Source organism: Empidonax traillii, unplaced genomic scaffold, assembly GCF_003031625.1.
Source record: "Empidonax traillii isolate 1590-97213 ecotype Southwest subspecies unplaced genomic scaffold, ASM303162v1 scaffold1389:size274315, whole genome shotgun sequence".
Lineage (NCBI taxonomy): Eukaryota > Metazoa > Chordata > Aves > Passeriformes > Tyrannidae > Empidonax > Empidonax traillii.
The window spans coordinates 170,347-182,076 of NW_020956582.1; the positions used below are offsets into that span (position 1 = coordinate 170,347).

The 11,730-nt window shown below is 47.8% G+C and overlaps 1 protein-coding gene across 2 annotated transcripts in view; it reads left to right on the forward strand.

Moving 5' to 3' along the window:
• Window positions 1-3,628, forward strand: part of WDHD1 (WD repeat and HMG-box DNA binding protein 1) — a 28,443-nt gene extending 24,815 nt beyond the window's left edge. The window contains exons 22-26 of one of the 2 annotated variants that reach the window (XM_027906987.1): window positions 75-121; window positions 260-418; window positions 817-1,004; window positions 2,012-2,147; window positions 2,713-3,628. In XM_027906987.1, coding sequence (XP_027762788.1) covers window positions 75-121; window positions 260-418; window positions 817-1,004; window positions 2,012-2,147; window positions 2,713-2,913 — 731 coding nt within the window. In that variant the 3' untranslated portion in view covers window positions 2,914-3,628. The remainder of the gene's footprint in view (window positions 1-74; window positions 122-259; window positions 419-816; window positions 1,005-2,011; window positions 2,148-2,712) is intronic. The other variant, XM_027906988.1, reaches the window with a different exon arrangement.
• The last annotated feature ends 8,102 nt before the right edge of the window (window positions 3,629-11,730 follow it).

Here is an 11,730-nt window from a genome sequence, read left to right on the forward strand (position 1 = left end):
TATATATCTCTATATCTGTGTGTGTGCACACACATGCACACATTTTTATACTCCTTTTTCTTCCCTTTTGTAAACAGTTCTAGGTCCATCCAGCAGCCAAGGACGAGTGAACCCATTTAAGGTGAGAATTTTTGCAGCTGCTTTTGCTGTGCCCTGAAAATCGTTGTCTGAAGTTTGCAATAGAACAGATGCCTTGGAGGGGCAGAGCAGGAGAACGTGGCAGAAGGTAAATAAAACATCTGTTCCTTTGCTTTCCTAGGTGTCATCCAACAGAAAGGACCCAGTGGTCCCCTCAGCAAATGTTTTAGACACCATGAGCAGGTACTCGAAGAAAACATCGTTGGCTGGCAGTCGAGCTGTGAACAAGCAGAACCCTCCAGTTATAAAGCCTCTGATTCCCAAACCCAAGCCAAAGCAGGTAATGTTTCCAGTTCTTTTTGACATTGTCTCAGTGAGCAAAGAACAATAAATGGAATTTTCCCAGCTTTTATCAAGTATGAAACTTGGGTTGACTGAGTAAAGCAGCTCAGATGGCAAAATTCACTTTAAAGCAAGGTGCAAAAGCTATGAAAGCACATAAAACAGCAGAAAAAAAAAAAAACAGTTGTAGAAATTACATTCTGCGCTGAATTTTGAGCTTTTATTTTAAATTGTGTGAACAAACTTCTGCTGTGCTGAAATTAGATTGATTAAATGCTCTATTAATGTGAGTATTATGTCTTTAGGGAAGGCTTAGGGTTTGTTAGGCTGCAGTGGTATGTGTTGTCTCAGACTGAGGTGTTCTTACCTTTTCCTTTTTAATCTCAATTTCCATAGGCTTCAGCAGCCTCCTTCTTCCAACCTCGAATAGCTACACCCAACCCCAGTGAAAAAGCACTGGAAGAAAGAGAAGGAAAAGCAGTGGAAGAAAGAGAGGAAAAAGCAGAGGAGGAAAGAGAAGGAAAAGCAGGAAATGAGTCCCATGAGGTCAAAGTCACTGCACAGGAGAACACTGAAAACAGAAGGTGAGTGACACTTGCATCTCAGTGCCATAGTCCAGTTTTCACACAATTACAAGTCCAAAACCCGCTTTGTTTCTGGAGGTGTTGGAGTGGCCAGAGAGGCATAACGTGAAGATCGAAGGTTGAGCTCACAAGTTGTCACATTTGTGGACCCACTTCAGTAATGTGGGAGTGAACAGTGAATGAGCAATGCAAAATGTAATTTTGGGGCCCTAAGCAGTGATTTTTGCCTTGATACTGCTCGTGATGACCTTTGGATGATAAATGAAACCAAGTTGCTGTTCCGAGTATAGGAAATACTTAAAGTTTAAACACCTCTAGAAAATCCCAAAGTCTAAAAGCTGAGGGTTTTATGGGAAGGAGTAAAAGCTTTATTTTGGTGGGTTTTTTAAAGGAGAAAGCAAACAAAACCTCGTATCACCTAAGGAGCATGTCTGTTCCTAGCTAAGACTTTAATCTGTCTTGTTCCTCTGGAGCAGATGTATTTTCTAACAATCCCAGTCCTCATGAAACTTGCATTATCATAATCATGTTTCATTTAGACTTCATTTCACTGAGGAAGATGAAGGTAATTATTACTCATTTGGACCGGCATTCTTTTCATTAACCTTTACAGATAATGTTCTACAACAAGTGGCAAGGAGAATTGTGAGAAGGATTAGCTGAAACATGCTAATGGATGTGCTCTATTTTTAGGCTGATGGGACCCTGTCAGAAAGGAAGGAGAGCCATTGTGCTTTGTCATTCTAAAACTGGAATGTTAATCTCCATATATATATCACGGTTCTTAATAAAAATACTTGACTTAGTCTTGCCTTGTCAGCATGTTCTTTGAAATATTGAAAGAGGAGAGAGGAGGCTGCTGACTGGAGGTGTCTTGTCTTCTGAGAACAAAAAAAAAATCAAATCCAATTAGGTGCTGTTTGGAAATGTTGCTTTTGGGGATTTTTCTTTTTTATGGTTTTCTTATAACCTTCTTAACCAGGCAATTTTTTGTGTGCTTGCTTTAGACCGAAGACAGGCTTCCAGATGTGGCTGGAGGAGAACAGAGCAAACATTTTGACAGATAATCCTGATCTGGACGAAGCAGAAGTAATAAAAGAAGGGATGAGTCGATTTAGAATGCTGACATCAGAGCAAAGGATGGTAAGGAAACATTCTCTAATTCTGTGGGTTTGATAATTTGTTTCCCTCCCACCGAATCTCTTGGTTATTTTCAGTCAGGAATTTTTCCTTTAAATTCCACTGTTCTCCATTTTTATTGATTTCAATTCTGAATGGTGCCATGGCATGTTCTTCACGACAATATAAACTGAACAATAATTAATATCAGAAAGCAGCTTTTTCAAAGTGGGGCTTGCGAGAGCAACACAGTCAATGAACAAACAACAAAAGAGAAAGTTTAAAGGGACATAATCAGGCTTGAGCTACTGGGGCTTAAATTTGTTCTGACTTGATTTATTGGGTGTTTTGGGTTTTCTTATTTGTCCAGAAGGACAGTTAATAGCTTCAATTTCATATACAGGCTCAAATGAAACAGTTTTTGAAGGAGAACACTGTTAGAAAAAAAAAAGGGAAGTGAGGGAATCCGTCCTAACTTAATCCTTCTTAACAGCAATTATTTCAGTGCCTTAAAATCAGGAAACAAGGGGTATAAAACGAAGTGGTGACTTTTGTGGCCTGATCTGTAGTTTCCTGCTCTTCTTCAAAGGTGTGGACTGAGAAAGCAAAAGGAGGGGCAGTTCATGACGTGGCAGAAGATAAAAAGCGGAAGCGTCCCCCGGCTGAGGAAGACGAAGGCGGGAAGAGCCAGGAGGAAAAATCGGAGGACACAAACGTGGCCAAAAAATCCAAGCCTTTGGACCAGTCCACAAATGGCAGGTTGTCAGCTTTTGCCTTCAAGCAGAGCTAAACGAGGTGGTGCCTTCCCGGTGTCTTGTGTTCAGGTGGGTCTGTGCTGGTGGAACGGGCTTGCCTTGCTCAGAGGGCGCTGGCAGAGAGAGGGGTTTTGCTCCAAAAAGTCTCTTAGAAAGTGCTTTATTATCAATCCTTGAGGGAAATGTTGAATCTGCTCTCACAATTTTTTTTTTTTTTTTACTATAAAACTTGATAGCAAAATTCCTGTTCCTGGGCCTGCTCCCTGGGAGCACTGGTGGCTCAGTTCCACGGTGCTGTGCAGCTGGGACACACAGTGTGTGCCTTCAGACTGGTGATGTTTGGTGCTAAATGCAGATGAATCGTTCTGGGGAGCACAAAAGCTGTGTTCAAAAATCTGTCCTGTGGTTTTAGAGAGGCGAAGGAATGGCTTCTGTACCATTCCTGCTGCCTGGGGGTGAGACACACTCAAGGAAATGGGCGTGAGGGGAAGAAAGCTGAACATCAGCAACACGTTAAACTGCATTTTCAACGTCTGTGGCAGTGGCAGAGAGCAGTTTGACACAGGCAGGGACAGAAAACCAGGGCAAAGCTGAATTTGGAAGGTCAGGTGTGCAAAGCCAAGCCATTCCAGACTGTGCGAATGTGCTTTCCCAATCCATGCCTCAGCAGGGTCCAGAAGAGCTTGAGAACGTGTCTTATTATTTTCTGTAATGTTTGTTTTTTAAATAAAATGTGAAAGTTTCCTTGTTGAAGGTGGTGGAGTCTCCTTTGTAGTTGTTGTAACTGAAGCAAACAGGTTTTTACCTCGTTTTTACCACATGTAAAAAAAAAGAAAAAAGATGGCCATGATGTCAACCAGGGACGGTAAATACAAACAGCGAAAATCCTCAACACCTGGCAGTTTAAAAGCTTTTGTCATTCACAGTTCTTATCTATAATTACACATTTTATTTGTTTAAACTGCTGGTGGACAGCAAGTAAAAATCGAAAGCAATAATTAATTTTCTGCACTGACAATGGAGGAAGCTCAGGAGAGTAGTGGCACATCGTGGTGATTTTTCTACATTCTTTGGGAAAAAAAAATATTGCATCAGAAACTGGCATTTACTTTGAGGTGGTAAAGCCTATTTCCACATTTGGATGTATTGGGGGGAAAATGGGGTTGCAGTAGTAATTTAAACTTCCTGATAGGAAAACCACTGGGCTTGCTGAACCGTAATGTTTTCTTTTTCTTAGACCAGGTTGCTCTGTGGGTGACTTGAGCACCTTGACCAGGGTGCTGGGAGATCTTCCAGGGGGTTCTTTTCGTCCACAGCCACGGATTCCACCTTTGAGCTGCCCGTGTGGAGCCCTTTCTGCAGCCCTGAGAGGACAAGTGGTATCAGAAGGGACCAAATCCAACCCCCCTGCCATGGGCAGGGAAACCTTCCCCTCGATCTGGGGTGGTATCTGCTGCTCCACCGGTCCCACAAAGCATCCAAAGTCCTTTTGGCTCCTGCTGGAGGGAGGAAACAGCCAAAGTAAACTCCCAGGAGAGAGGGATGTTTGCAAATCGTGTAGCTCTTCTGGACAAACACACCAAAGGTCTGTTTTAAAACAAGGCTCCTGGATTTAGTGGGTGATTTCATGGAAATCTCTGGGGGTATTTGGCACCATCCTGCAGGTCCCTTGTTTTCCACCTGCTTTTACTGCTGGCAGAGTTCTTGCTGGGAACGTCTGGGGGTTTTGTCAGACCCAAATGGGCACTGCCCTGGGGTCACAGTCTGGATCCCACTGCCACCCCCACGGCTGGCTAGAGCTGGCAAAGCTGTTTCCAGCATCAGGTTTGAAGTTTTGCATCGGAGCTGCCGGACTGTGGTAGAATAATGGAATTTTTTAAGGTTGGAAAAGACCTCTGAGGTCATGGAGTCCAACCAGCACTGCCAGGTCCACTGCTGACCCATGTCCCCAGGTGCCACATCCACCTGGCTTTTAAATCCCTTCAGGAATGGTGACTCCAGCACTGGGCAGCCTGTTCCAATGCCTGACCACACTTTCAGTGAAGAATTTTCCTTAATATCCAACTAAAACCTCCTTTGGTGCAACTTGAGGCCATTTCTTCTTGTCCTGTCCCTTGTTCCCTGGGAGCAGAGCCTGAACCCCCCTGGCTCCACCCTCCTGTCAGGGAGCTGCAGAGAGCCAGAAGGTCCCCCCTGAGCCTCCTTTTCTCCAGCTCCTCACAGGGTTTGTTCCCTGCTGATCTCTGTCCAACAGCAAGAAAATAAACAGCAAACAAGAACCAACCATCCATCGAGATCATGGAAGTGAGGATCCAACTGCTTTAATTCTGGGAGGACCGTCTCCCATGAGGCTGCTGTTGCATTTCTATCCTCAGAGATGGGTTTTGCTCTATTGCACAGCTCCAGGCAGAGCTACAACTACCTCCTCCATCACCTGGAGCCTTCGGGGAGCAGCGCTGAGCCGGCCGGGAACGGGGCGCGCTCATCCAGCAACAGCTCCGGCAGGACAGAGCCGAGGAGAGATCCTAATTCGAGTGGAAATGAAATGCCAGACCAAAAATGAACAGAAAATGTGGAGTGGATTTTCAAGTGCAAGCAGTTCAATCTCTACTAGCTGGTTTCGACCTGTTTGTTGGGTTGTTTTTTTTTTAAATATATATTTTTTAAAAATGTCCCTACATAATTCAACAGAATTTCACTGAAGTCTTCAGAAACGCTTGTTTGTCCTGAATTTGCCACCTTTCTGCTGGAAAACCGGGTGTTTTAGAAAAGTCAGCCTGGAAACTGTGCCAGTGAACCTGCCTGATGTTGGTTGTTCCTATGGAGCTCGGGAACACCGGAGAGGGAGGATTGTACTGCAGAAATACCCAGCCTGTGGGTCAGATTTGAAAGGCTCCAACTATTGACCCACCAGGCTCTGCTGTGTCTGAGTCTGTTGTGCTCTTTCACTGCATTATTTGACACTAAAATATGGCCCCTTTACGTGCAATTTTTCTGGAGAAGAAAGTTTTAAAAGCAGAGCCCGAAAACCAACAGAGCAGGTGATGGGACCTGCAGGAGGGAATCATCCTGAATATCTCTGCACGTGGCATTTTGCCCCGTTACCTGCTGTTTCTTCCATATCTACCCCAAAACTGATCCCTGCCGGAAAGGTGCAGTTGGAACCCACCAAAAAGGGCTTCAAACGATGGACAGTTTGTGAGCAAACTGTTGGACTTCCACAGGAAGCTCGGCATTTATTCAGAGCAAGAACATTCATGCTAAAATTAAACTGGAGAGTATTTTCTTTGGTGTTCCCAGCATTTGCTCCATGAGGTAATTTTGCTGTGAAGGAGAAAACAAAGCCATGACACAGCCCAGCCAGTAAAACCAACTCAAAAGAGCCCTGCTGGCCTTTGGAGCGTCGTGTCGCCGTGCCAGGCAGGAGCCAAGGAGGGGGATGACAGGGAGGTTGTGGGAGGAAAGTGCTTTTCCTGCAGTGGTTCCTTTTGGTTTGGGTTGGAGGGGACCTTAAAGACCCCCTCATTCCACCCCTCTGCCATGGGCAGAGACACCTTCCCCTAGACCAGGTTGCTCCAAGCCCCTCGGACACTTCCAGGGATATTTTGCATACCCTCGGACACCAATCCGTGTGTCACACACACAGCAGCAGCTTTAACTTGTTTTGTTGTGTTTTCAGTATGGGCAGGGGTCAGATTAGAAGGTCTGTTGGCAGCACCACCTCCGGCAACATTATCTCAAATATTTGGCAGTGGAGTGCGACAGCAAGTGTCACGTGGCAATGCAACTCTAATTAAGGTGTTTATCTCCATCAGGGAAGAAAGGTGGCTCCTCTTGGCTTCTGGGGATGTCCTGAGCCTCCATTTTCCACGGCAAACCCGGTCCATCCTCGGGAGAGCTCCGCTGGTGTTGGTTAGGAAGCTGCCAGTTCCCCAGTGTCCATCACCGAGGATTCGTGCCCATCAAAAGCAGAGCTCCCGTGGCCCGCTTGGAACTGCATTCCCTGATTAAAATCCTCGTAACTGTTGCTTTTAATGTCTCCCTTTGTTGCTGCAGCAGTGAGCAAGGCCACCAGGCTCCAAGGTTTACTTTACAAACCTGGTGTAAGTCGCCTTCTTGGACGTAGTGCTCTGTCCCTGATCTCTGTCGTTGTCACCAGCTCCGAAGGTGGCAGCCTGGTTACTCCAGCTGAGTTTCTTCCCTTGCATTAGGCAGCAAAAGAAATGGGCAATGGGTTTGGGGTTAGTGGTTGGACCTGATGATCTTAGAGGTCTTTTTTCCAACTCCAGTGATTCTATGATTCTGTGGAGTGGGAGATTCAAGATGGATCTGTCACCCTTGGATGCTCAGGGTGGGGCTGGGCAAGGGACAGCCTGTGTTTGGACAAGCTTTCCCCTCTCAAAGGTCTCAAAATGCACTCAGCTTCCAGCTGTGTTGGTCACGGAGTGACTCATTTTGGTGGTCCTGGCTGGCTAATCCAAGGAGAAGACAGGAGCAGTGAGAGCTGCCTGAGAGCAGCTTGGGTGCCTCACGGAGTTCTTTGACGGAGAACAGCAGACCCGGCTTCTCCCTCCTCCCAGCTGTCACCAAACGTGCTCAGCTCGATGCTGCCATCCAAATTTAATAGCAAATAATTCACTTAAAGGCAGGCAAAACACAAATACCGACCCAGGCTGCGAAAAGAGCCACTTGATTCTGACTCAATTGGACACGAATGGCAGGGGAAAATTTGCAGGAATAGTTTCAAGCCATGTGTTGCCAGGGAACAGTCCAGTCTGGAAATTGCATTATCGATATCTCGGGGTAATAACGGTGAGAAGCAATCGAGGGGAGCGATGCAAGGACACGGCCACTCCTCCCATCTACCTGGGGTGTAAATCCAAAGCTGCCCTTGGTTTAGGAATGGAAATGGAGGGACCTAAAGATCTCCCTGGTCGATGGCAGGTCGTTTGTGTTGGGAATGGGATGCAGGTCCTCTTGTGTTACACAGCTTTTTTTTTTTTTACATTCTTGAAAACCTAATTGTGGATTCACCTCCTACAGCCTATCCATGCAAACTCCTCTGGAGTTTTCCAAATTTCAGGGAGCAAAGGCTGGAGGAGCCCATCGGCGTGAGATCCCTTGTCCTTGCTCTGTGAAGACGTGAAAGGAAAGCTGGGGCAGGGCAAAGCTGCTGCCTCCACTTCCAGTTCCATCCCTAAAATGTGAGACCCCACCGAGGAGGTTTAATAAATTCAGATCCCACCTGCAGAAAACCCCTCAGACCTCAGGGATCCTCCGTCCTCCTGTACAAGATGTAGTATTTTGGGAGCCTGTATTCAATTTTGCTGGTTATTCTGGGTAATAGAATTAAATTGCTCGTGATTCACTCTTCCAGCTGACGCACTGTGATTCCAGGGGCTGATAAATCTCGGGCTGTGTTTCCAGGGCACGGGAAGGATGTCCGTTGAGCATCCATCGCCTCTGTGGGCTCAGCTGTTATTTGAGGATCACATTCAAGCCGTGTCCCGGCTTGATGTTAATCGCAGGATGGATCTGCGTCGCTCTTCTGCTGCTTGAGCCGTTGATGATACGCCGGGTCAGCACAGGCGGCTGGAGAAGGTGCAGTTCATCATCCCCGACTTTAAGCTCTGAGCCCAGTCCTGAATGATCCTGTTTTGTAGTCAATGGAGGAAAAATAAGTTTCTTCAGTGCATGATTGCTGCTTATTGTGACAGCCTTTCAGCAGCTGTCACTGCAGAAATTCCCCTTTCAGAGGGCTGTGCCCGTCCCAGTGAAGGCTGCCCAGGCTGTCTCTTCATCCTCACCCAGCTTGGCATGGAGAGTTTCAGGAGTTCCCTCCTCAAACCCCAAGGAGCATCCTGGGCACTCAGGGAAAGGTGCTCCAACCCTTCCCAGTCGGGTCCCACTCCCTGTCACCGAAACCACAAGGAAGCTCAACTGACTAAAACAAGTGAAGGAGCTGGAGCTTGAACATAAACCCACCTCATCCTGTCCCTCTTTAATATTTTCCCTAATTTCAAAGATGAGAGAGGCCTCCCAGGGAACAAGGGATAGGATGAGAGGAAACTGCCTCAGGTTGTACCAGGGCAGGTTTAGACTGGATATCAGGGAAAATGTCTTCATTGAGAGGGTGGTCAGGCATTGGGACAGCCTGCCCAAGGCAGTGGGGGAGTCACCATCCCTGGAAATGTTCAAAAAAACTTGTGGATGTGGCACTTGGGGACATGTGTGAGTGATGGCCTTGGCAGTGCTGGGTTAATGGTTGGACTTGATAATCTTAGAGCTCATTTCCAAACTTAATTATTCTATGATTCTCCTGTTTGTAGCCAGCATTTCACTTTTTTAATATATATATTCAGAAATAGCAAAGAAAAATTTATTTGTAGTGAGAACAAGGGGTGTTATCATTTAATAGGGAACTATCAATAAAATATAATAAGGTCCTTAATTAAATACCAATGCTCAACCTTTTTTTTTTTTTCTGTTTTACCCAGCCTTTGTGGGGTTGTGTTTCAGGGGGGAGAGGACGTGACCAGGGCTGGAAATCTGACCAGATTTCTGACACACACCCACATTATCTAAACCCAATAATTTCATGGTGGCAAATGGTGTCAGCAGGAACTGCCGCCGTGTGCTCAACCTGTGCTCAAAAATTCCCAGGAAATGTGGTTTTCTGCACGGCCACACAGTGATCACACCAGAAAATAAGCTGCAAACTGCCCTTCTCGCCCCGTAAATAGCAGTAGAATTACAACCAGCTCCCCCAGCAGGGGAGTTCAGGCTGTTACAGAGCCCGAGTTGGCTCTGGAGGGAGCTGATCTTCTTCTTTTCCCAGAAAATAAAGAGACCAAAGGCTGGGGAGTGCCGAGATACTTAAGATGCCCTTTACTATCCCCTTTTTCTGTGTGGATGATTAGGTCTCAGCGGTTTGCAGCTCCTCGGAAACTCTCCCCAGCCCTCTGAACCGTGTCAGCTCGGGCTGGAGCCAAACAGAGGCAGAAGCCGTTCAGCAGAAGCCCGTGAATGTTTTTGGTAAGGGAGCTCATCTGGTTCACACGGGGGATTTGGACATCATCAGAGCACTGTGAAATGATGTGAGGTACCCAGGGGTGTCTGGGGAGGAACCGGGGATGCAGCTCAGGGCTCCAAATCCTCTGGTACAGCAGTTTCTGTTCCCGATCGGAGCCCGGGGCAATAAAACCGAGTAAAGCCTGGCTGGCTGCAGGCCAGAGCCTGGATTTCACCTGAGTCATCCTGGCTCTTCTGCTAAAACCTGCGATCAGAAACCAAATGATAAATGTGGAGCATGTTACAGCTGCCGGGGTGTTTTTTTAATTTTTCCTTTTTCCTCTTTTTTTTTTTTTTTTTTTTTTTTTTTTTTCTGTCGTAGTTAAATGCAGCTCTTGTGTCAGGAGTAAAGCCAGTGAGTCACACACCACGCCCCACCCTCCAACAGCTCCTTCCCTTCCTTATCTCCCCAGCAATTTACCATTTCCTAGGCACGAGGAGGTGGGGGGGAGGAGGGGGAATTTGTCCCTGCTGCCTTATGGACAGAGTGTGAAAAGAGAGGGCTCTGTGGCTCCTTTAGGATCTTGACCATTTATTTTGATGGCCATTTATTTTGATGGCTCCTGCTTGGGGTGATGGGTGATGGAGCATTCACCCCACGCTCAGCTGAACCTTTAGACTCAGTTTCTGGCTCATAAAACCCCGGAACAGCTCCAGCTGGAGGGGACCTGTGCTCCAAACATCTGCCCCAGCATTTATTTGTTCACCAACACTTGAAGCCAACACGGGGCAGGGGCAGAAGGGGCTGTTGGCAAAGATGAGCTGTGCTCTGCCTGCTGGATTTGTCCCCAAAGTGCCCGGAGGATGCAGGATGCTAAAAACAATTTTTTTGGGGTGATGTCGCAACAAGATCCCCACGGAAACCCCAAAATATTTGGTCTTGGTCATTAGAGAGAAGGCACGTTTCCAGAGTCACAGGTGGGAATGTGAAAACGCTGGGACACACCAGCCCTGCAGCAGGAAGGTGTCTGCAGGGATCAGGGGTTTGAAGGGACAGAAACCCAGCTGGGATAAGGTGGTGGGGTGGGAATGGTCACAAAGGAGGGCCAGTCCACTCCTGGGGTCGTTCTGGTGGCTGCATCCCAACACCAGTGACCCACAGCCTCTCAGAATGGTGGTGATGGCATTTCAGCAGTGCCCGGGAGAGAATGGGTGGGATGTGCCAGCATCATCCTAGTGAGAAAAGACCCGGCTCTAGGAGTTTGAGGGGAGGAGGAGACAATGGAGAATGATGCTGGGATCCCTCTGGATGCCCCCCTACCCCTCACCCACACCTCATCCCATGGGATGTCCCCGCACCCCCATTCCGGGTCTCAGCCTGGGGAATCCCCTCAGATCTCCAGTCTGCGTCTCAGCCCCGGGATCCCCTGGTATCCCCAGCCCAGGGAATCCTCCCGAATCCCCCTGTACCCACAGCCCACGGGATCCCCTCGGATCCCCCCATATCCCAAGCCCAGGTGTCAGCCCGGAGGATCCCCTCACATCTCCAGCCCTTCTCTTAGCCCCAGGATTCTCCCCCCTCCCCTCAGCCCATGGAATTCCCCCGAATCCCCCCGTACCCCCAGCCCAGAAAATTCACCCGAATACCCCCACACTCCCAGCTCAGGGAATCCTCCCGAATCCCCCTGTACCCACAGCCCAGGGGATCCTCTCGGATTCCCCCATATCCCAAGCCCGGGTGTCAGCCCGGAGGATCCCCTCGGATCTCCAGCCCTTCTCTCAGCCCCAGGATCCTCCCCCGCCCCTACCCTCAGCCCAGGGAATCCCCCCGAATCTACCCC